The sequence below is a fragment of the Pelophylax lessonae genome, assembly GCF_965119305.1.
Source record: "Pelophylax lessonae genome assembly, chromosome: 4".
NCBI lineage: Eukaryota > Metazoa > Chordata > Amphibia > Anura > Ranidae > Pelophylax > Pelophylax lessonae.
In genome coordinates, this window is record NC_138771.1 from 210,775,560 (window position 1) to 210,801,679 (window position 26,120).

Genomic DNA, 26,120 nt, shown 5'->3' on the forward strand with positions numbered 1-26,120 from the left:
CCTTAATGGAAGCGATCAGCTCATCCATGAGTGCAAGCTCTTCGAGCCAGGGGGAGAAGTATCAACCCCTTCCACCTCCGCCTCCCCCTCAGACCCCACGAGGTCCAGAGACGAGCGAGACCCTGAGAAGGGCACGCCAGCCCCAGCAGCCATATCGCCCTCTGAATCAGAGGAAATGGATAACCTGGCCCTTTTTGCGGATCGTTCAGCCATCAGCATCTGCACCTGAGACACTAAGGATGCCACTACAGTGGTCAGATCGGCCCCCTCGGGGGAGGCAGCAGCCCCCTGGTCCCCCACCAGGGCGGGGGGAAACTTGCTATCCTGAGAATCCATGCCCACAGTATAAAATCAAAAAGGGGTACTGTCCCTTCAACACCCAGCGAGCGCAGCCCACCGCACACTACTGCATGCACCGATCCCACAGGGATAGAGAACCTGAGCAAGGAATGACAGGACAAAGAAGTAAAAAACCTGGAGAGAGCACAAACAGGCTGCTGCCACCGATCGCTGTCCCAGAGAAAGAGGAAGTGATGCAATAACCGGCTGACTATTATAGCCTATGAAGGCTCCGCAAAAATGGCCGCTCAGGCTGAGGGATCGAGTCTACAAGAAAATGGCGGCAATCGGCGCCAAAACACAGCGCTGTACAGGACAGGGCCATCCATAGCATTTTCTTGCAAAAAGACAGGCGGGCCGCATAGCGGGCGCCGCTCAGGCATGTCTGTATATTCAGCCCCACAGAAAACTCACAGTAGAGCGGGAGGGCCCCCCCCCCCCCTTAGCAGCCCAAAAGGCACGCATCCATACAGGGATCTGACAGGGAGCCCGCACAGTACACAGACATGAGGGTACACACGGCCACAGACTGAACACCCATACAGATGGTCCCCACACAGAAGGTGCTTACCGTACCGGATGGCGTGGGGAGCCTTCTCAAGCGACAAACCGCTATCAGGATGACAGGGAGTGCCGCAGCCAGGACGCAGTGGACCGCAGCACAAGACCGCAGAATGGCGTCCAGTGAGGTAGCCACCTCACAGGAAGCATCCCTGCAGCGAACAGGGATGGGTCGCTCATAGCGCCAGGGCGAACCATAGCTGAACGCTCGATGGCAGGCTGGGGATCCATCTGGCTCTCAGCCCTGGGATCCAGGGTGGCCAGTCCGAGACCCAGCTCCGCATGATGATTCTTCATCCGAAGATCCCTAAACTAAAGCTGACAAAATAACAGCTAGTAAAGAAAAGAAAAAATACTTGAAATAAAATCAAATAAAGGGTAGAAGGCTGAGACTGAGCCCCAGCACAGGAAAGCCTGCTACTCCTAAGCTAGGCAAGATCAAACTGAGTTGGGAATGCTGGTGCAGGGAGGTATTGACTAAGGGGACAGCCCCTAGGGGTGTGTCTATGCTAAAAGCTTTTGTTATTAACAAATCTTGTTGCCTAGCTACTCCTGCAGAGCAAAGGTCAATACCCATTGGTGAAGACTTGGGAAGGGGCGGCGACTGTCGGAGGACGTAAGAGAAAAAGTATTTTCCACTATAAAGTTACAAAAAGGAGACACACTGGACATTATATAATCTTTTTGCAAAACGAACTACATAATTTTACAATGCGTTAAACAAGGTTTATTTTTGGGATTACAGAAAGTCATTATGCTGACTCCTGAGCTGACAGGGGGAGAGAAGACAGGGGGCACAGGAACTTTTTTTTTTAAAAAACATTTTGTTTTATTCCAGGTTTTTTTTGGAACATAGAGAGGGTTAAATGACACAGCACAAGCACTGTGCTGTGCTGTCTATCATGGTTTAAAGGATCAGGATTTTTTTTTTAGGGTTACAACCACTTTAAGATCAGATGACATAACTGTATTTAAATAAATGTAGATTTTTGTAAATACCGTACATAAATAAGACATCCCCTAAAAAAAAAGGTTCCTAGTGTGTTTTTTGTAACCAAAAATAACTTAATTAAGACCCGGTCTTATTTTAGGGGAAACACGGTAGTAACGCTCACCTACTGACACACTAATTTTGGAGGAGCAGCGTTGTCACCCTAGGCTACTTTCCCGATTTGGACTACAAATACTGCCCCCTTTCCACACCGCCATAAAAAAAGGGTGGAAGGTAGTCTGAGGTTCACAGAACTAGTGAGAGCTGATAACATTAAAAAGTGCTTGTAAACCCTCACATATACCCAGTGAAGTGAATAGCCTCAGATGATACACAGAGATGAAACCAATCCTCCTACAAAGGTTTTATTTGTTTATCTGCAGTCTTCTCTGTACACCCCTTCAAAAGGGCAGATAGTTTTAAAAATCTTTTTTTCATTTGTCAGGAGCACAGAAAAAGGGGCAGAGAGGCTGCAGCTACAGTGTGTGAGATTTGATTGAAGGAAAGGAACACACCCCCCCTTCACACAGCAGAAGAACTGTGGTGTGAATAGACAAGCTCAGTTCTAAACTCTCCCTCCCGACACAAATTTATCTCATGTGTCTGGAAAATGTGTCAGAAGTGACTCATGCTAATAACAGAGGAATGAAGAACCAAAGAACACGGCTTTGAAAATTGTGCGACTTGACCTGAACTTGCGCAATTTCAAAGCCGCATTCAGTCCGACTTCGGGGGTGGTTTGAAATACATCTGTGCGGGTTTATGCACAGAGGTCTATTGATGTTGCCCCTGAAGTCACCAAAAGTAGTACAGGAACTACTTGGAAATCAGTGCGCGCCGCAAAGTTGGTGTCGCACCAAATGGGATGCTTAAATTGCAGGCAATAGGCTGCGATTTGACCTGTCAAATTGCGCCGATGTGAACGGAGGCTCAGAGCTTTGGAGGGACAGGTAAACACTAAAGATATATGTGCTTTTCTCAGATTCCATGACTGAGGTATACAACCACTTTAAGAGATCGGTTCAAGACACAAAGTTACAAGTAAACTAGATTTTTGGCAGTAAGGACAATGAGATTTTTGTACTTACCATAAAATCAATTGCTCCAAGTTCATCGATGTACACAGCGCTTCATAAGTCATAACTACAGGGTTATATTGCCTCCTCCAGGAGTAGTGATTGATCAAGGAGAGAGAGAACCGCTCTGGTGAGAAAACAATCCCACAAACATCCAACACAGGTGCAGGCAAGGATCCGCAGTCAAGGCAGTAGCAATGTTGAAAGGAAAAAAGCCGCACTTCTGGTTGTAGATGTGAAGTGTTAAAATCCAATTTATTGATATTCAAAAGATAAAAACATATCCACAATAGCCAGAGACATGGGGAAAAAAGATGCACAGTGGTTAACGCGTTTCACGGAAACGTCCGCTTAGTTTCCGTGAAACGCGTTAACCGCTGTGCATCTTTTTTCCCCATGTCTCTGGCTATTGTGGATATGTTTTTATCTTTTGAATATCAATAAATTGGATTTTAACACTTCACATCTACAACCAGAAGTGCGGCTTTTTTCCTTTCAACATTCCTCCAGGACTAGGCAAAACAAAAAACACCTGTCTACACCTATGGGCCATCCTCAGCTTGGTATATAACCCCCCTCTCTGTTCTAGGTAATCAGTTTAGTAGCAAGCAGTATTAGAAGTATCAGAACTCCATAGAGGGGTGGGTGCTGTGCCCGTCGAACTCAGAGACATAGATTTTACGGTAAGTACAAAAATCCCATTTTCTCTTTCATTCACGGCGCTCCATAAATCATAACTACTGAGACACCCAAAAGCAGTACCAAAAGGAAAATGAGGGGTGGGGAAAATAACCTATGGCTAAACATAAAAGAGACCTTAACCAGGACACAGGAGCCCCGTCTGAAGAAATAAGTTTAAAGAAAAACACCCCTAAAGAGGGAAAAGTCCTTCTTAAACAGCAGCCTACAAAACTTTGCGGCCAAAAGAAGCAAGCGCAGATGCCAAAGTATCTACCTTATAGAATTTTGTGAAGTTATGCACCGACGACCAAGTGGCCGCCTTGAAAACTTGCGATATTGATGCCTGATGGCCTAAGAAGCACTCAGCACCCGAGTAGAATGCGTCCGAGAGAAAAGACAAAAAAAAATGTAAGGAAGGAGGAAAAAAAAAATTGCTAGGACCTAGTCGGGAACCTAGGTCCTTACTCCTGACTAGACAGATAAAAAATGGTTACCTAGAGCAGAGAGGGGTGTTATATACCAAGGTGAGGACCGCCCATGGGTGTAGCCAGGTGTTTTTTGTTCAGCCTAGTCCTACTCCTGGAGACAATGTAACCCACTAGTTATGATTGGAGTGCTGTGTCCATCGATGAATGAAAGAGAAAAGTATTTTCTGAAAAAATGTACTTAGCTTAAAAAAAAAAAAAAAAGAAAATGAACGCAGCCACCACATCTAAGGACTGGTAGGCTGCAATATATTGCATGTGTGCTTTAGGGACTATCAAGGTTGCAAGCCAAGAAGATTTAGATTCAAGTACAGATCACACAAATAAAAATACAACCTAATCTCTATCTGCACTTTTTAGGCCAACACTAGACATCTATAATGAAGGGTAAACCTTTTTATGTATTAGGCAAGTTTCCTTTATACTTACATAAATGAACATCCTTTAGCAGCCACAATGTTTAAAACAGGAAATGTGTAAATGATAAACCGCAGTTCTTTGTGGGGAAGGAAAGAGTACAAAAATATGAAACCCACAACTGGTGCAATCAGGAGACGCATTCTCCTGTCAAAAAGGCCAAATGGCAGGAAGAAAATGCTTAATGCCAACGCTCGTGGTATGACTGAATAAAAATACCACAGGAATGGTGAAGTCTTAAAGATATCCGATAAGGAAATCTGTCAAAGCAAGTTCTGAATAAAAACTGAATAAAAACTATTTTAATAGAATTATATAAAGAAACATTGATTTTACCAAGTGAATTCTTAAGGTATTTTCAAAAGTCATATAGCACACTTTACTTGCTAACTTAGGTTAGGTTATTAAAAATGTAATCCTTTCTGATTGCTTAGATCACTCCGTCAGGCTTTCAACAATTCTCCTGAGAATCATAAAAAGCATGATGAATTCGTTTTAGATACCTTAGCATTTTTATTTTTCTCTTATTTCCTCTTTGTTAACACTAGTGGTCATTGTGGATCACAAGTGCAAAAACTGGGCAAAAGAAAATGAAGCAAAAGAGGTGAATTAGCCCACAGCAATACATTATATTGCTTCTTTCATTTCCCACAAAATCTATGTTCACACTAGCCCACACAGTAAAATGCACCTTTTTTACCATGTGGGCTAGTGACAGCGTCAGCTGCAGTGCGATGCACATTTTCAAAAACTTTCGTCACAAGTAAAGCTTCACATCCAAGTTCTTAGATTTTCATTTAAGTGGTTCTTAGCAATATTAGTCAGTTATGACATCGTAACCACAGAAAACATAAAACTGTCATACAAATCAATCAGGCCCACTGATATACATTATATGAATTTTGTCTGCATCATGTGTTTTGGGGGCCGCAGAAAATAACTAATGCACAGTCCGTTTTATTGTTGTATGCTATATAAACAGAAGCGTCAATACGAAAAAAGAAAATGCGAATATGCATATTTAACAATGCAAAGTGGGAATTTAGCTGAAGAGGATTGCCCCACTTTACTTAGCTATAAACTACATACAGTGCCTAAAAAAAAAGTATTCATACCCCTTGAAATTTTCCACATGTTGTCATCTTACAATATTTTGCAAAGAAAAATGGGCAAAAGTTTCACTCTAGACAAAAGCTGGTAGAGACATACCCAAAAAAGACTTGCAGCTGTAACTGCAGCGAAAGGTGGTTCCACAAAGTATTGACTCAGGAGGGCTGAATACAAATGTACGCCGCACTTTTCACATATTTATTGGTAAGAAAAATTCAAAACCATTTATCATTTTCCTTCCACTTCCTAATTATGTGCCACTTTGTGTTGGTCTATCACATAAAATCCCAATAAAATATATTTACCTTTTTGGTTGTAACATAACAAAATGTGAACATTTTTAAGGGGTTTAAATACAGCAGGAGCAGCATACAGACAGCCTGAGCAGGGCTGCCTGCTCACTTAAGTCTGTGCAGCTGTTTGGGTCTTTTTGGCTTCTAGCATGCAAGAAGTAGGACCAAATTATAGTCTGCTTTGCTGGATAGCAGGGCTAAGTGCATCAGGCTGCATCTGCTGCAGGTCATATCTTCTATCATGCACAAATCAACCAACTGCAATATTAGAAATTTGTACGTATTACGCAGGGAAAAAAAAACAAATCATCAAATGTCACCACTTGCATACAATGGGCCATACACACTAAGATTTTCTGAAGACTTTTTCCTTTAGACTTACCAAAACCATATAATATGAGGTCAAACCTTAACACTTTCAATTTGTATGCAATCTACCAGGCCCTTGCACTACATAGAAAAGGTAAACCTGAAGGAAAAAGTCTTCAGAAAATCTTATAGTGTGTATAGCCCTTTAGACCAGCCATGGAGGTTTAGAATTTTACAGCATGCTGGAAGATGTCCAGTTTGTCTTAAAACTAGCCCCTGGCTATAAGCGATTAAGGTAGTGACCAGTCCTGAGCCATATTGGAATCAATGGCTCCAGCTGCAGTGAAAAAAACTGGCAGTCAGTAAAGGTAAACTACCTAGCATTATTGCAGAAACAGGGTGGTAGTTCCCTAGTGGTACTAATGGTAACTATTACCTTGCTGTAAGGATCCATCAATAGTGAATCTTATCTTACAAAAACCAGGCCATGTAAACAGCACAAACATGTTTCTTAACCCAGCGGGTTTGATTTACTAAACGCAAGTGCAAGGAAAGTTGCAATTTGCAAAGGAATTGGCCCTAGGGTTTAGATAATGTGAACTTTCAATTTGCCCAATATACAGTGGGTACGGAAAGTATTCAGACCCCCTTAAATTTTTCACTCTTTGTTATATTGCAGCCATTTGCTAAAATCATTTAAGTTCATTCTTCTTCCTCATGAATGTACACATAGCACCCCATACTGACAGAAAAACACAGAATTGTTGACATCGTTGCAGATTTATTAAAAAAGAAAAACTGAAATATCACATGGTCCTAAGTATTCAGACTCTTTGCTCAGTATTTAGTAGAAGCCCCCTTTTGATCTAATACAGCCAGGAGTCTTTTGGGGAAAGATGCAACAAGTCTTTCACACCTGGATTTGGGGATCTTCTGACATTCCTCCTTGCAGATCCTCTCCAGTTCTGTCAGGTTGGATGGTAAACGTTGGTGGACAGCCATTTTTAGGTCTCTCCAGAGATGCTCAATTGGGTTTAAGTCAGGGCTCTGGCTGGGCCATTCAAGAACAGTCACAGAGTTGTTGTGAAGCCACTCCTTCGTTATTTTAGCTGTGTGCTTAGGGTCATTGTCTTGTTGGAAGGTAAACCTTCGGCCCAGTCTGAGGTCCAGAGCACTCTGGAGAAGGTTTTTGTCCAGGATATCCCTGTACTTGGCCGCATTCATCTTTCCCTCGATTGCAACCAGTCGTCCTGTCCCTGCAGCTGAAAAACACCCCCACAGCATGATGCTGCCACCACCATGCTTCACTGTTGGGACTGTATTGGACAGGTGATGAGCAGTGCCTGGTTTTCTCCACACATACCGCTTAGAATTAAGACCAAAAAGTTCTATTTTGGTCTCATCAGACCAGAGAATCTTATTTCTCACCATCTTGGAATCCTTCAGGTGTTTTTTTAGCAAACTCCATGCGGGCTTTCATGTGTCTTACACTGAGGAGAGGCTTCCGTCGGGCCACTCTGCCATAAAGCCCCGACTGGTGGAGGGCTGCAGTGATGGTTGACTTTCTACAACTTTCTCCCATCTCCTGACTGCATCTCTGGAGCTCAGCCACAGTGATCTTTGGGTTCTTCTTTACCTCTCTCACCAAGGCTCTTCTCCCCCGATAGCTCAGTTTGGCCGGACGGCCAGCTCTAGGAAGGGTTCTGGTCATCCCAAACGTCTTCCATTTGAGGATTATGGAGGCCACTGTGCTCTTAGGAACCTTAAGTGCAGCAGAAATCTTTTTGTAACCTTGGCCAGATCTGTGCCTTGCCACAATTCTGTCTCTGAGCTCTTCAGGCAGTTCCTTTGACCTCATGATTCTCATTTGCTCTGACATGCATTGTGATCTGGAAGGTCTTATATAGACAGGTGTGTGGCTTTCCTAATCAAGTCCAATCAGTATAATCAAACACAGCTGGACTCAAATGAAGGTGTAGAACCATCTCAAGGATGATCAGAAGAAATGGAAAGCACCTGAGTTAAATATATGAGTGTCACAGCTAAGGGTTTGAATACTTAGGACCATGTGATATTTCAGTTTTTTTTAATAAATCTGCAACAATGTCAACAATTCTGTGATTTTCTGTCAGTATGGGGTGCTACGTGTACATTCATGAGGAAGAAGAATGAACTTAAATGATTTTAGCAAATGGCTGCAATATAACAAAGAGTGAAAAATTTAAGGGGGTCTGAATACTTTCCGTACCCACTGTATACCCAATCGCATGCAAGAAAAAAAAATAAATAATAATTTTCACTTGCACGTGATTGAATGATGGTAGTCAGCAGAACTTAATTTACTAAACTGCAAGGCAGAATCCTTTGTAAAGGGAATTGCCTTTATTAAATCAGCCCAACTGATTCCTAAAAGGTTATCAAATAGATAGGGTAAAAACCCTATCTGTACGATTTCTACATCTGTTGCAGAGCCCTCGTCTACACTGAACACGGCTTTGAAATCGTGCAAATTCACCTTAATTCGCACAATTTCAAAGCCACAATTCAGTCCGACTTGGGGAGCGACATGAAAGACATCTGTGCAACTTCATGCACAGATGTTTATTGAAATTGCCCCCGAAATCCCCAAAAGTAGTGCAGGAACTACTTTTGGAAATCGGTGTGGCGCTTCAAAGTCGGCATCCCATCGATTGTAGAGAGAGAGCCGGTAACCGGCTTGTGTGAAAGGGACATCTACACAGCAATCACAGAACGTGGTATGGTGGGTGCGATCACAGGAGGACGTCATAAGACACTCTCCCATAACTGGCCAACCTTGCTGTAGCCATCATTCGGCTATAGCACGGTCAGCAAGTGGTTAAAGAGGAGATGCTACACCGTGGTAAACATGGCCCTGTTCCAACTTTTTTGAGATGTGTTGCTGCCATTCATTTCAAAAATTTTTTTCCCTAAAATGGTACATTTTTTTTCAGTTTAAGCTTTTGATGTGTCTATTTTCCATTGTGAATAAAACTTTGATTTTTGCGTTACTGTAAAAGCCTTTTCTCTGATGTTCATTGACGGACACAGCTCCAGAAACTTCTTGACCCCTGGGTTATGCTGCCCCCTACAGGAGTAGGACACTAGACAGGAAAAAGCTTTACCATGCCTATGGGGCAGTCCCAGGGGGTATACTCCCACTTCCTGCTATAGGCATTCAGTTTAGTTGCAAGCAGTGTCAGAGGAAAAATAACCCAACTCAATAGAGGGGTGGATGCTGTGTCCGTCAATGAACATCAGAGAAAAGGATTTTATGGTAAGACCAAAACCCAATTTTTTCTTTTGTTTATTTACAGACACAGCTTCAGAATCTTCTTGACCATTGGGATGTCCCAAAGCAGTGTCAAACATTAGGGTTGGGAAAAAACAGCAGAAATAAATTCCCAAAAGGCTAAACCTAGCCAACCAGGTAATATGGAGCTCAACCAAGAACTGGCGCTCACCTGAAAAAAACAAAAAAACACACTCAAAGAGGACTAATCCTCTCAAACAGCAGCCTGCAAAACATTGCGGCCAAAAGCAGCATTTGCAGATGGCAGCACATCTATTCTATAAACTTCTGTGAAAGCGTGCACAGACAACCAAGTGGCCTTGCCAACCTGCACCACTGATGCCTGATGGAAGAAGGCCCAGGAGGTACTAAGCGCCTGTGTAGAATGCGCCTTAACAGGGAACGGAGGAACCTGATCCTTGATGGAATAGGCCTGCACCACCACCTGTCTTGTCCATCTGGAAATGGTCGCGGCAGACGTGACCAACCCTTTGCAAGGTCCATCGGTAAGGTCAAATAGTAAAGCTGATTTTCTAAACGACTCGGTTCCCGCAAGGTACACCCTGATTGCCCGACCCACATCAAGAGAGTGGAAGGCAATCTCCTTAGGATGTTTAGGCTTAGGACACAGGGAAGGCAACGCAATGTCTTTATTCAGATGGAAACCAGAAACAACCTCAGGAAGGAATGACCGACAAAAGGTGAAGCACCACTTTATCTCTGTCAACCACCAGGTAAAGTAAACGACAAGACAACACCGCCAGCTCTGACATCCTGTGTGCAGAAGTAATAGCCACCAAGAAGGCTACCTTGTGGGACAATGTAAGGAGAGGAAGATTACAAAAATTTTCGAAAGGCGGGTACTGGAGAACCGATAGCACCAAATTGAGATCCCACGGAGGCAACAGAGACCATACAAGGGGAGCATCCCCTTGGCGAATCCCCTGAATAAAGGTGCGAACCAAAGAATGCGCAGCCAAAAGGACGGTAAAAAGAAGACCGCATAGGCCGAAAAACCTGGCCCTTGATGGTACCAAAGGCCAGGCGCTGCTCAACACCTCGTTGGAAGAATGCCAAAATCCAAGCCACAGAAAGGGAATGGGGATAACCCCAAAAGACTTACGCCACGCACTTTACGTCTTCCGAGCGAGATGGTAAAATCTTCCTAGAGGTAGATTCAGACAACCCCCTATTCTTCAACACCTGGCTTTCAACAGCCAAGCCAGCAACTGTAAAGCAGGATGGAAGATTAGATCTTCTCTGAAAGTAATTTTCCAAGGGGCATCGGCGACCAGATGTACCAGATCGGCGTACCAAGACCGGCGAGGCCAGTCTGGAGCCACCAGGATGACCGGATCCTTTCTGCCTCGATCCTTCGCAAGAGACTCGGCAGAAGTTATAGCGGGGGAAAGGCGTTTATCAGAAGATACTGGCCCCAAGGAAACACCAGTGCATCAGACATCGGCCAGAGGATCCTGAGACCTTGCCACAATTCTCTGTACCTTCCTGTTGAGACAAAAGGCCAACAGGTCCAACTCGGACCTCGGCCGCCAAGACAGAAAAAACCCTGGCTGAAGCCGAGTCCAGAGTCAGACCCAGATAGTCCAACTTGGTGGATGGAACCAGAGAAGATTTTTGTAAGTTCAATTTCCAACAGAACTCCTACACAGTCTGCACAGTAATTTCCAGATTGGCCTTTGGAGCAGTCGGAGAAGATAGTCCAGATACCCAGTAGCGCAATCCCCCTCTGCTGCTACAATGCCAACACCTTTGTGAACACCTGAGGAGCTTGGGTAAGACCAAAGGGTAATGCTATGAATTGATCATGCTCCTCCCCCACGGCAAGCAGAGGAAATGCTAATGACCCACATATATTGGAATATGAAGGTAGGCGTCCTTAGATGTGGGGATGCCACTACTGTATGAATGGACTCCATTCGGAACTTCTGTACTCGCACAAGCGGTTCAAAGCCTTAAGGTCCAGGATTGGATGTACCTTGCCTTCCCTCCTGGGAACTGTAAACAGGTTTGACTAGAAACCTTGAAAACGTTCCTGTGATGGTGTTCACCATCACTGGAATTTAAGGACAGATGGGTGATGGGTTGAATTGCTTCATATTTGTCAGCAAGGTCAATTGTTCCCATTTGCCACGAGGTCTCTGAGCAGGAAGTCCAACTCCTAATATGGTCATTCCAGGAAGTTCAATGTGGAGATGGGCTGTCTAAACAATGTTGCTTTTGGTCTGAGGTGGCTTTCCATTCACCTATTGTCAGGTGTGCTAATGACCTCACCTGTTGTCTGCTAAGGGATGTATTGACACTCAGAGTAATGTGTATTGAGGGCTCGTTAGGGAACCATTGTTCTGTGTCTGACTATTGTGTACATTGATTGCCCCCCCTGGGGCTTCTGTCTCCTTGCACATGGCAGGCCTTCTGGTCAAGCTATCTGACCAATCCCTGTTGACTCATTTTCAAGTCCTCATTTGCATGGCAGTCCTTCTGGTCAAGCTAGCTGACCAATCACTGCTGACTCATTTTCAATTCCTCATTTGCATGGCTAAAGAGGACCTGAATGGGAACTGCAGGTACTTTGCAATTGACCAATGGGAGAGCGGTTGTTGGGGGAAGGATGTTCCAAATTCTGTATAAAAGTGTACTGTGTTCTTCCAATAAATTGTCTGTTTGAACTTACACACAGCTTGCTTGGGGTTTGTTCTAATGGATTCCGGACGGCACATAGCTGTAGTTCGGATCCCGGATCCTTGGTTGACCGAACCATCAGACATTGCGATCTGCAAGCTGACTCACTATAAATAGAGGAGTGTCGGGAGAGCGGAAGCGAGCGAGCAAGGGTCTCGTCACAGTTCCGATTTTGGAACCGGAACAATCCCCCCTTGTAGTAGAAAGTCTTGCACCACCCGAAGAGACCCCCCATGCGGTCTGGGGACAAACGCAGATTGGAAGGAAAGAACCTCATTGGAGGATAAGACCGAAACTCGATTGATCTTGTAGCCGGACCAGATCAGCTCGTGGACCCACCTGTCTTGAATCAGGGAGGTCAATGGGTCTGGAAAGAAGTGAAGATGTCCCCCCCACCTCACACGGGTGCCCCTTCAGGCAGAAGAGGGCTTGTCTGTAGGTCTGGAAGAACCCGCTCTTTTGGACGATACTCCTCGCCCCTGGCAGCCTGTGGAAGAAGAGTACTCTTACCCACTGTAAGCCCCTTAATGATATCATCCAGAAAGATCCAAACAGGCAATCCCCCAAAAAAGGGAGAACAGATAAGGCTGTCTTGGAACACTGGTCCGCAGACCAGCATTTCAGCCATATCATGCGCCAAAGGACCACTGCTGTCATGGACAGCCTAAATACTAAGGCTTTGCATCCAGAGAGGCACCACAGACAAACTGCAACCCCTGGACCAACTGGTGTGCCAGCTCGCAAGGGCAGGGGGAAGGTGTTCCCCCTCCAGATCCCGGCGCAAAAGCTTTGCCCACTCCGTTAAAGTCTGGGACACCAATGCTATGGTGTACACCCAGCTAAGGACCGAACCGGGCACAGGAAACATGTGGCAGACCAAGTTTCGGCTCTCCCGTCAAAGGGGTCTTTAAAAGTCGGAGACTCCTCCACCGGGATTAGATTGGAGTTATTCAGCCTGAAAACCTGGGAATCCACCACAGGTGGGACTGCCCATTTTTTTTTTTTTTTTTTTTTTTTAACAGGGACTCTTTAAAGGGATACCGTCTAGCGTAAACGCTTAGGCACCGACATATTGCGTTTAGGTCACTGACTCGTGACAATTTTGTCAAAGTAGGCAGAAAAAGGGGATACCTTTTGCCGCTTTGGGGAGCTGCGGGTACCAAAAGGGACAGGCATCTTCGACGCAGAAGCAGCTGATCCTCCAATTTTAAAAGTTGCCAACACTGATACATTCAGTGCATCCACCAGCACCGTTTCATGCGCAGCTGCTGTAGAAGAGGAATCATCTTCACTATCAGAGCACTCGAAGTGCGTGGACGCAGACCCAGTAGGGTTGCTACATACTAAGCTCACCCCGAAACATAATCAGGATGGTTACATAGACACAAAACAGGCAGGTGAGGGTCGCCCACTGTGATCACGCAAAAGGGACGCCGACCCAGTGCCCGCGAATGGACCACCCACTGGAAAAAAAAAAAAAGGGAGTTGCCCTCCGAGCCCCTCCATAGAGGCCTGCATGAAAATAAATGGCCCCCTTAAAAGGGGGCTGCCCGCCATAGCGCGGACGTGCAGGCAAGGTACCCAGATGGTCCGCAGCGCTAAAGGGAGGGGGTGCCCTACTCAACAATGGCGGCATGCTGTCATCAAACAAGGTGACCACACCCACAGCGCCCCCCCAGGGAATGTGTCAAGCTGGCCGTGTGGCCTAGTAGGCTGCAAGCCGCGGCCTAAATCTTGGTGGAGGCCCTGCCGCACAGATCCCATCCAAGGGAAGGCGGGTGGCTACAGGACTCTCACAGAGCCGCCCCCCCCCAACGGGGCGCCCAACCTGAGGGTGGTGGCTCCAGCTACCCTCACTGGGGCCTCCCAAATAGCATCTGGCCAGCAGGCTGCACAGCCGTAGCCTTAATTTTCGGGCTGGTCCGCGAGACTGGAGATCTGCTCCCCCAGCCCAACACAACAGCCGGGAGCACTTAGGACCCCCCTGCCCAGGTCACTAACTACTAGGGTGACGAAGGACCCTGTTGTAACCCCTGGTGTGTGCCTGCAGAAAACCGGCCAGCAGCAGCCCCAAAGGAAGCCCCCCTTCAGAGCACATGGCAAAAGGCAGCTCACAACCTTCCAGGGGGGGGGGGAGGGAAAGAGAGTGAAGGGTACGGAAGACCCACGGTGAACCTAGAGGGGCTAGGGAGAAGGAGGGGAACCTGGGGGTCCCACTATCCCAGGGAGGGGCCCACGTCCACCCCAAAACCCTCAAGGGGGAGAGGGGGGGACAACTACTTACCATACAGTGGAACAGGATGGGCACCGCTCCAAACAGATCACCTCTCCACCAGAATGGGGGTGTTGTCGGGCAGAAGGAATGCTGCGAATCAGGCTGCGACCAGGTCATATGCGTCCGCGCGAGACATTTAGCCTGGCCGGAATGGGGAGACCTTAAAGATCTAGAATATCCAGTCCATCAGCTGATTGTAAACAAGCAAAAAATTGGGGGAGCAAACCCTGAACATGTATATCTAAAGCCGGTGCAGCTATGCGCTATTCTTTTTTAATATACATGTTGCTTGGTCCGTAGCTGCACCGACTTTAGATATACATGTTCAGGGTTTGCTCCCTCAAATTTTTTGCTTGTTTATTATGTATTCGGTCTAACCAGACTTCTGAGGTTGAGCACCCCCCACTCACACCTGTACTCTATCAGAGTCCACTATCAAGTAGATATAGGAGGAGTCCTTTGTAGTGCATTAGCACATCTATCCCAGCAAGGAGTGTTGTCTCCAAGGGTTAGAGAGGCTGGATTCACCCCTTTTTTATGGATAGTGTAGGACCCACTGATAATGGGGTTCTTTGACGCAGTGGTGGGCTTGAGCACGATATGGCCATATGGTGGGACTAAATCCCCATTTTTATTTATGGATTATCTCCATATTTGATAGTCATTTCTTTTGCATGTGTGCGCTATTCTTTTTTAATACAGCAGCTGATTGTAGTTCTCACAGGAACAGAAAATATTAAAAGATTAAATAAAATGTTATTTAAAAAGGGAAAAAATGCTAGGACCAGAGATACCAGCAAGGAACTAGGTCCTTACTCCTGACTAGGCAGGAAAAAACAATGCCTATAGCAGGAAGTGGGAGTATACCCCCTGGGACTGCCCCATAAAGATTTTTCCTGCCTAGTGTCCTACTCCTGTAGGGGCAGCATAACCCAATGGTCAAGAAGATTCTGGAGCCGTGTGTCCGTCAATGAACAAAAGAGAAATATGGGTTTATGAGATTTGCAAATCCTTGCATTCCGTTTGTAGATTTTACACAGCATCCCAACTTTTTTTGAAATTGGGTTTTAAAAACAGCAAAGCTAGGATAGAATGCTAGACCACGTTGAACTCTCAGCTAGCTGGTCAATACATTTAAAAAAAAAAAAAGGATACTCCCCAATTTGCACTTTTATTCAAAAATGTGTTGTACCACAAAACTTCTCCCTCTGGCCAAAGAACACGTTTCCAGAATATGGAATCTATAGCAGTGGTTAAACCTAAAGTGACAGAAAACAAAATGTAAGACCTGTAAATGAAAGCGGAATTTTAGTTGGAAATTAAAAGCATCATTTGACTCAACACTAAAAGGGACAGCAGCCTTAATCAGTCAGAGCTTTTAAATATACTGCAAAGTGCTGTCAGACAGCTCACATACTTGAAGGAAAGGGAAGCACAGAGGTGACAGTGTGCTGTTACACTTCACTGTCCAATCAATAGGCTGGGCAGGGAGGCAACACCACTCGTTTTCTTAAAATAGAATAAAGAGGAGATGTGATCCTGGTCATTTAAAGTGGTAGTATCCCGCTTTTTTACACTTTTACCTACAGGTAAGCCTATAATAAGGCTTACCTGTAGGTACAATTAATATCTCCTAAACCGGCACGGTTTAGGAGATATTTGCAGTGCATGCAGCCGCTCACACGAGCGGCGCATGCGCTCTGAAGGTCCGGGGGGACATTCAGTTTTGCTTGCCGGGAGCTTGCCGGAAAATCACTCCCGCGCGCATGCGCGGGAGTGACGTCATCGCGGCTTTGGCCAATCACAGCGTCGGAGTCGCCGAACCCGGAAGGGACGTCGAGGGATCATGGCAGCGCCCGCAGCGATGTCCGGGTGTCCGTGTCGGGGCTTCGTTCTAAGGAAATTCATAAAGAGCTAGTATGCGATGCATACTAGCTCATTATGCCTTTGTCTTGCAGGTTTCTTTTTTTTGTTTGAGTTTTTGGGTTTACAACCGCTTTAATGTGGCTAGGGCAGGGCTCGAAAAACCCCAGGCACCAGGTTGCATTGGCGACTAGAATTAGCCGTCTGGCACCTGGGCTACACTGGCAGCAGGTGTCCCCTTCCAATGCCAGAAATCCCAAGTCTCCGCGATATGCAGGCGCCTCCCTGACACCTGCAAGTGCAGTGTGATATCCCGGCTGTCAGCACGGAGCCGTGCTTCCTGTATAGTTCCGGCTCTGCCCTGTCACAGGCCGAGTGATATCAAATGCACCCTGCCTGAGAAAGGAGAGATACGGGAAGCATCAGCTCTGCATGCTTCCTCCAGCGCCGCTCCTCACAATTCGTTGATTTCTCTCAGAGGAGCCAGCATTTCCCACCAGCAGTACCAGCCAGCAGTAACTGCCAGCCAGCAGTACCCACCAGCAGTAAGTCACATGTGCGAAAAAGTAGGTTTTTTGGATCTAAGCTGGATGAAAAATAATAGTTTCTGCCACCATCCCAGAGTTATAGTATGTCGGTTTGTGGTGCCTCAAGTCAAGTATGGGATTTTAAGGGCAGGAGTAAAACAGGTACGCAAAAGTAGTACAATTTATAAGTAAAAATTTATTGCATATAGGGTTATATACATAAATGCAAGTGAGTTAATGGGTAAAGTCCCATTGTGGTAGTGAAGAGGAATGGTAAGTTTTGTTAAACGTGAAATAAGTGACTTGGAAACAAAATGGTAATTGGTCCTGCTCTGCTGTTCCTCATATCCAGAGATGGGAATGATTGCAGAGAAAGGGCCTGATCGGTATTTCCAAATGCACTTGCATTTGTGTATATAACCCTATATGCAATAAATTTTTACTTATAAATTGTACTACTTTTGCGTACCTGTTTTACTCCTGCCCTTAAAATCCCATACTTGATTTGAGGCACCACAAACCGACATAGTAAGTCACATGTGCAAGGGGTGCAACTAGCCCCCAGCACATAACTGTAAATATCCCAGCATGTGCAGTGTTTCTGACTCTTACCACCATGACCAATTCAAATCACTGAAGTGGTCATGGTGGTTAGAGTGTTCCTTTAATATCTCTCAGAAGAAGTAAACCTCTGTATATTTATTGCATTTAATTTGATCATCCTCTAGTTGTGTTAAATTGGTGGTGGGAAGGCGGGCCGGGATTACCACCTCCCTGAAATAGTTTTTGCAGGTTGTGATGTTTGCCATGCGGCCCCACCTGCGGGTGTATGGACTGAGATGCTGCGCCGGCCTGTAATTGAGGCTGTGGCTTTGCGGCCTGCTGGAGCACGACGCTTACATTGGTAAACTGCCGCACTCTTGTGGTACAATAAGTTGTTTGGGTGCAACAAGTAGTCACTGGCGCTGAGGGTTTCCCCTGCCTGCTCTCGCTGCCCACCCATCTCTTTCCAAAGAGAAGAGGTTGAAGGTGTTGCGGGCTTGATCTGGCGCCCTGTCCTTACTGGTGAGTGTACAGGGAGTGTGTGGCAGCTGGTTGGAACGGGCTCAGTTCCATTTACAACCTCACAAAGATAGAAACAGTTTTTTATTATTTATTTATTTTTTTCCATGAAAATTAATTTATTATTTTTCATTCTCTCCCTGTCATGCCACACAGCCTAAGGCCCCTTTCACACGGCTGTCGGATCAGGTCCGCCTGTCAGTTTTCCAGACGAACCTGATCGGACCCTTCAGTCTCCTCTATGGAGCGGCGGACGTCCGCTGTCAACCGCCTCCATCTGATCCTGTCTGCCAAAAATAGTCAGATGGTGGTCCTTTTTTCCATCTGTCCAGAGGATTGAATCAGATGGCATCGGATAGAAATGGACAGGCAGTCCATAGGGGCGCCATTCCCTCTCTCCCTGGCAAGTACGCCTCTTTACTGAAAGCCGGACTGTGTGTGTGTGTGTGGGAGGCGGTGGGACTCGGGAGGCAGGCAAGGACCAGGTGAGTGAGGGGAGCAGACAAGGCGGCGTCGACACACAAGATGACTGCAGACAGGTCTCAAAGAACAGATTGGGGGGGTTTTTATGCGGGGGGGGGGGTGGTGACTTTTTGCCGCCCCCCCCTGCAAAGTGTCGGCCTAGGCCAAAATACAGCAGTGGGCCTAAGGTGGCACGAGTTACTGGATCTCCTATCGCCCTAACCTTGCTGCACTGTCCTTCCCTAGTGAGCCACTGCCATCACACCATCAAGCCAAGAACATCAACCGATTCAATAAAAATTGGCCGCCATTCGGCCTGGATGTATGGCAGAGTAGAATCACTTTTTTTTTTTTTAACCAGTCACACATTTCGGCTTTGGATTTACAGTAAGCCCTGTGGCTGGAGGAAGTTGCCTTTAAAGTATAACAAAATGCAAACCTTTTTTAGTTTTGGACAAAGTGGAGAGGCATAAGAACACCTCAGATTTTTATCATCAGTGTCCCCATTAGGGAGATTCACCATCTTCATTTGTCATGCTTACCATTATCATCAAAAGTAAAAGAAAACCCCCAAAATTTGGGTTGTCCTCAGAAAAGTAGTAGCGGTGAAGTCTTCCAATGAGGATTTTCTCTCACTTCCTGTTTTGGCTATGGGACAGGAAGTAAAGTTTAATCTTGGACACAGATGGCAAAAAAGCCTGATAAGTGGTATAACCCTCCCTTACTCTATCCAAATTATTGATTGCATTTAGTTCCACATTAAAAATGTTTTACATACACAGCTACAAGGAACGTGACTGGTTTGCTTGTTTTAGTTTGAGAGACTATCGGGCAGTGCATTGGTAATTTTATGGCAATGCCATATCAGAGTAGAAATACAGTTTATTACAGAAAATCATACTGCAAGGGTCAGCCATTTACACAATTGCTTCCCTTGTTTCTGCTATTCAATACTTATGAAACTATTGTATTTTTGTATAACTTATGGAAAAGTTTATATAACTTTTAATTATAAGTACTAGTTGACCTTGTGCTAGACAAAAAAAAAATACATTTGTAATGTCTCCCCTCCAGTTTCCCTTGAAATAAAACAACCAATCATGATAATAGAGGTCTGATGCTCCATGTCACGATTCAATTATTTGCTAAACTCCTAATTAAAAGTATTAAACACAATATCACAGTAGTAAAGCTAGCCATACTTAGCTTAAAATTTGGCCAATCCCTGTCGGTACCACCCATCTCAACAGAAATAAATTTAAAAGTCAACTGAGCTGGGTGAAAAATGATTGGCCAAAAAGTGACTGCATACTATCAGATGTAGTCACTTTTTGGGTATTAAACAGCTGCAGGTGCTGCGGATATCTGAAAACAATCGTCGGCAGTACAGATTCCTCCACTAATGCTATTTATTGCTTTTCTCGCATTCAGCCTGTTGGCTTAAAGTGATAGTAAAGGCAAACTGTTTAATTGACATTATCCTTTCTTTTTCTGTATGTGGATAATGGCACTGTAATTATTTTAATAAAACAAAATCTAAAGTATCCAGCATGTCTGCAGGGAAACATAGGTAGGAGGAACTTCTAGTCCTCTTTTGCTGGTTACATATTAAAAATAAAAAACAAACAGCCTTAGTAAAGTAAAAAAATGATTACAAATAAAAAATAAACAGTTTAAATTAGGATACAAATATATATTTGAAATCTTTATTATATTTTTGGCATTAACATAGCGTGGGCGGATTTATGACAGTCACAGGCTGTGTCACACCCCTCCAGCCTGTGTCTTAGAATAACAGGGAGGTGAAGCATCCTACAATCAAGGTGTAATATCCTGTCCCCATTGTGTTTAGCTAGTTAGTGGGCATAGAGAAGGAGGGAGGGAGTTGGTTATCATTTACCACGCCCATGTATGTGACTTTATAGTCACATGGGCTGCTCAGATGTGATTAGGAGGAAACAGGAAACGCTCAGCATAGAGACTCACTGAAAACTGAGCATGTGCAGGAGTGCCAACAGTGCTCTGTAAAATCCCCAGCTGCATCGGGTACATGGACAGAAGGGGGAGTCTAAGAACAGCAGGATCAACCAGGTTTTTTGCAGATGATGGATAACAAATCCCCTAGTGGCTGGACGAGTATGAACAGGAGGTAATACAGCATTTATTTATAGATTTTTATGATGTGGGTTTAGTGGTACTTTAACTAGAGAGAATTTCAAAAGTGTATTAGGCTCTTTTCACTGTTTCAATTCCCTTCCAGTAGAACACTCACATTTTTTCTTATCTTATCTGCTCTTGTTGTTCACATGACACATTGACACATCATCACTCCCAAAGCTGGAGTTAAATCATTAAACATACCTAGACATCCTCCTGGTTTCAATCATGTCCATACAACATGTCTGCTCAACAAGGAAGTAAATGCTATGGGAAAAACAAAAGCACACTTCCTCATGTACTATATAACTTTTACAATTTAAATTTTTATAAAAATCTTAAAAGTTATACTCACAATATTCTTTCTTGGCTTCATATCACATAATCAGTGAAATTAGTGTTCCATCACATTTAATAGATGGCTTATTAGTACAAATCTCCTTGCATTGCCCATATTGCTTTTACCCAAAAAGGGACTCGAAGAAACCTCACTCCAACAAGTTTCAAACATCCACCTGGAATACATTTGTAAGAGGTTCTTTTTTCTCATAGACTGTTAAGAGCAACCCAGGCAGGATTGGATTTGGAAGGACAGACGGGTATTACATGCGTTGCAGCGGTTGAGAACATTGATCAAATAATCGCAAGAAAGAACCGAGGCCAAGAAAGAACCTTGTGAGTGTATTGTTTTGAGATTTTAAATTATACATTTTCACATTGAAGTATGCTTTGTTTTCTCTGTAGCATATGCTTAACTACATGGCACACATCACATGACTATAATGGTGACAAGTAGGAAGGACATCAATGCTAGACGAAATGACCTTGGCTTGGAAGGAGACTGCATGGCAGTAAATCAACAAGAATTGAGCTCTTGCGGAGATAAAAGAATTACAGTGTTACACCAGGAGGGAATTTAAACAATGACACATAAGTAAGGTTCTCTATTCATTTTTTTGGGAATTAGGCCTGAAAGCAGAATCAAGGCATGAGAAGCACAATAAGACCTCCATAAATGCATAACAAGTTTTAATCTGTAGCAAGTGTTCATCTGTCAAGCAAAATGAAAATCCAGTAACTGTAAGACAGATTTCTACATCTAGACACTAGACATAAAGTAAAGGCATTTTTTTTTATGCTGTGAGGGTTACAAATCCAGTCAGTTTTTTTTTTTTTTCTAACATCTGTATCCCACTGGGTAGATTTTTCTACACTTCCTGTTCCATAGCCAAAACAGAAAGAGAGGAAAACACACAAAAGGTGAAATAATCTCTGGTTGTCACCAGAACTAGCTTCAAACAGGCTTGGAACAAACATAGATCTATTGTCAGACAAAGTTAATGAAAAAAAAAAAATGGACAGACTTGATGGACTACTAGTCTTTATTTGCCGTCACTTTTCTAGGTTTCTAACTATTGTTCCCATTGGGAGTGTTCCCTTCTATTATTGTCCTGATGACAACCCAAACTTGGGGATTTTCCTTTACTTTCACTTTGGATGATAATGGTAAACAGGAATTTCTAATGGAGCCACAGACAACAATAAAACCGGACAGGTGCTTCAATCTCTCTCCGTTCTGTCCAAGACTAAAAAAAAGCTTTGCCCTTAGGTATACTTTAAAACCAGTGCAAATACAAAACTAACTAGTAAAATAAGCAATTTGGATGTCTAACATTTCTCCCCACTTTAAAGTGCGTTTCTATCTTTGCACCCAAATTTGTGAAACCCCCTACTATATGTTATGAGCTCCCACTCCCACAGCATACCTAATAATAATAATAATAAAAAAAAAAAAAAAAAAAGATATAATTTCTTACCTTTCTAGTCAGGTCTTTGGAACAGCATTATTAATAGGACTTCATACAATAAAACAGCCAAGCCTTGAAATCTTTAACCATTTGTTAGGATAGAGTGTGTGCACATCTAATTTACAACTGATAATAGTACAGTACAGACAGTTATGGAAAAAATAATTCCCCATCCCCACTAAACATTACATAGAAGGGGAAACCTTCAGTTTTGGAGTTTTCAGAAATAAGCAATTAAAAATGTTAGCAGCAATTTTTAGATACTGTTAAAGTTATTCTATGTAAATGGAAACATATAAATAGAACCTATATGTTATCCTAATTTGGCTGCAAAAGTGGAAATACACTTTAAAATTATATAAAATCTGATTTATAACTCTTCGGTATTTATTCTTAAAAAAAAAAAAAGAAATTAGGCAAAACTATAAAAACATACTTAAGTAAAGCATTTTCCCAAATACCGTGGAAAAGGGAAATCGGGATATTTAGTGTGCCAAAAAATGAAACCAAAAAAATATGTAATATATAAAAACAGTTATTTATACATTATAAATTGTAATTCTCAATGCATAAAAACAAATATCCACAACTGCAATCAAGATTCAATATATACAATAGAATCCATATGTAGATAGATCAATGGATCGATGCATTTCGTCCAAGAAAAGGGGCTTCTTCAGGATCCACTTGATTATTCACTCCTACAAGCAATGTAGCAAAGTAAATACAAATGTATTGTTTACAAACTAGAAAAAGGTACCATCTAAAAAAGCCTTCACATCAACCATAAAAATAACAACCTTGCCAGTATATCAGGCCATGGAGACTAACCAACAAAATGTTAGTAGACACTATTGCAATTAAGTCTGCCAGATCAGTTCAACTGGATAAGTCCACCAACATGTATAGTCCAAGAAGGAAAAACACCTGATTGCCAGCTGGCAAGATAAGTACAACGTGCAGGGTTTTGTTCCACAGGAGATTTTGTTGGCCGAGCAGCAATCTCCCTTTTGGCAATACTTATCTTGCCAGATGGCGATCACGTGTTTTCCCTTATTGGACTATACAGTGCCTTGCGAAAGTATTCGGCCCCCTTGAAATTTGCGACCTTTTGCCACATTTCAGGCTTCAAACAAAGATATAAAACTGTAATTTTTTGTGAAGAATCAACAACAAGTGGGACACAATCATGAAGTGGAACGAAATTTATTGGATATTTCAAACTTTGTTAAATAAAAAACTGAAGAATTGGGCGTGCAAAATTATTCAGCCCCTTTACTTTCAGTGCAGCAAACTCTCTCCAGAAGTTCAGTGAGGATCTCTGAATGATCCAATGTTGACCTAAATGACTAATGATGATAAATAGAATCCACCTGTGTGTAATCAAGTCTCCGTATAAATGCACCTGCACTGTGATAGTCTCAGAGGTCCGTTTAAAGCGCAGAGAGCATCATGAAGAACAAGGAACACACCAGGCAGGTCCGAGATACTGTTGTGGAGAAGTTTAAAGCTGGATTTGCATACAGAAAGATTTCCCAAGCTTTAAACATCCCAAAGAGCACTGTGCAAGTGAGAATATTGAAATGGAAGGAGTATCAGACCACTGCAAATCTACGAAGACCTGGCCCTCCCTCTAAACTTTCAGTTCATACAAGGAGAAGACTGATCAGAGATGCAGCCAAGAGGCCCATGATCACTCTGGGTGAACTGCAGAGATCTACAGCTGAGGTGGGAGACTCTGTCCATAGGACAACAATCAGTCGGATACTGCACAAATCTGGCCTTTATGGAAGAGTGGCAAGAAGAAAGTCATTTCTTAAAGATATCCATAAAAAGTGTCATTTAAAGTTTGCCACAAGCCACCTGGGAGACACACCAAAACATGTGGAACAAGGTGCTCTGGTCAGATGAAACCAAAACCGAACTTTTTGGCAACAATGCAAAACATTATGTTTGGCGTAAAAAGCAACACAGCTCATCACCCTGAACACACCATCCCCACTGTCAAACATGGTGGTGGCAGCATCATGGTTTGGGCCTGCTTTTCTTCAGCAGGGACAGGGAAGATACAAATACAGGACCATTCTGGAAGAAAACCTGATGGAGTCTGCAAAAGACCTGAGACTGGGATGGAGATTTGTCTTCCAACAAGACAATGATCCAAAACATAAAGCAAAATCTACAATGGAATGGTTCACAAATAAACATATCCAGGTGTTAGAATGGCCAAGTCAAAGTCCAGACCTAAATCCAATTGAGAATCCGTGGAAAGAACTGAAAACTGCTGTTCACAAAACGCTCTCCATCCAACCTCACTGAGCTTGTGCTGTTTTGCAAGGAGGAATGGGCAAAAATTTCAGTCTCTTGATGTGCAAAACTGATAGAGACATACCCCAAGCGACTTACAGCTGTAATCGCGGCAAAAGGTGGCGCTACAAAGTATTAACTTAAGAGGGCTGAATAATTTTGCACGCCCAATTTCTCAGTTTTTTTATTTGTTAAAAAAGTTTGAAATATCCAATAAATTTCGTTCCACTTCATGATTGTGTCCCACTTGTTCATTCTTTACAAAAAAATACAGTTTTAGATCTTTAGGTTTGAAGCCTGAAATGTGGCAAAAGGTCGGAAAGTTCAAGGGGGCCGAATACTTTTGCAAAGCACTGTACATGTTGGGGGCATCCTTATCCAGTTAAACTGATCTGGCAGACCTAATTGCAATGGTTACATCTACTAACATTTTGTTGGTTAGTCTCCCTGGAGTGATATACTGGCATGGTTGTTATTTTATGGCTGATAAGAAGGCTTTTTTGGATGACACATTTTTCTAATTTGTATACAATACATTTGTATTTTCTTTGCTGCATTGCTCGTAGGAGTGAATAATCAAGGGGATCCTGAAGAAGGCTCTATTCTTGGGAGAAATGCATCAACTAATTAATAGATCTACATATGGATTCTATTGCATGGGGAAATAACCCTTTTTAAAATGTAAAAATAATTTTTATATATTACAAATTTTTTGTTGTTTTTTGGTTTCATTTTTGGGATACTAAACATCCCCAGCTTCACTTTTCTAGGGTATATAGGAAAATGATTTACCTGATATCTTGTTACTACAGGGGATATTAACATGTTTTTGTATGACAAGGTCTCCCAGTTACTATATTATTTATAAACATACTCACTTAAGCAGACAAGTCCAGCTGGGACTGCATGGGAGAGGACTGTAAAAATTGAAATGCTTCTCTTCATTAGAGATATTAGCAGCAGGAGTCCCATTAATATACACAGCTCAGATCTGAACACAATGATGGCTAATGCCGAAAGCCAAATAAATGGACCAGGCTTCTGCTTCATCCAGTATTTGATAGCCAGCAAGACTAAATGTAAAGGAAGCAAAATAAGAAAAGTAGTAGATGTGTACTCCCTTACTGTTCGCTATTTGCAAAGATATGCTTTATGGTGGCCACACATGTATGGATATGATCGATTAGTTGATCATTCAATGCGACTAAACCAACTGAATTGAACAAAAACTGCAATACAAAGACCATCAGTTTGATTGACTTATAGTGACTTTTTGGTCAAATTCAATTTTGCCAAGTAAATCAGCTGTGGCAGATCAATCGCAATGTTGTCAAAAGTGCCAATTGGGCAAGAGGAGCGCAGGACAAGTGCCTAAAGCGGAACTTCC

At 43.4% G+C, this 26,120-nt stretch overlaps 1 protein-coding gene across 1 annotated transcript in view; it reads right to left on the minus strand.

Annotated features, from left to right (window-relative positions):
* The window catches only part of ALG12 (ALG12 alpha-1,6-mannosyltransferase), a 121,733-nt gene that overhangs the window by 58,122 nt on the left and 37,491 nt on the right, over nt 1-26,120 (minus strand). Inside the window, exons 4-6 of the mRNA XM_082255987.1 lie at nt 25,612-25,806; nt 15,703-15,806; nt 4,563-4,786 (exon numbers count right to left, since the gene is read on the minus strand). Of these exons, the coding sequence (XP_082112113.1) occupies nt 4,563-4,786; nt 15,703-15,806; nt 25,612-25,806 (523 nt within the window). The remainder of the gene's footprint in view (nt 1-4,562; nt 4,787-15,702; nt 15,807-25,611; nt 25,807-26,120) is intronic.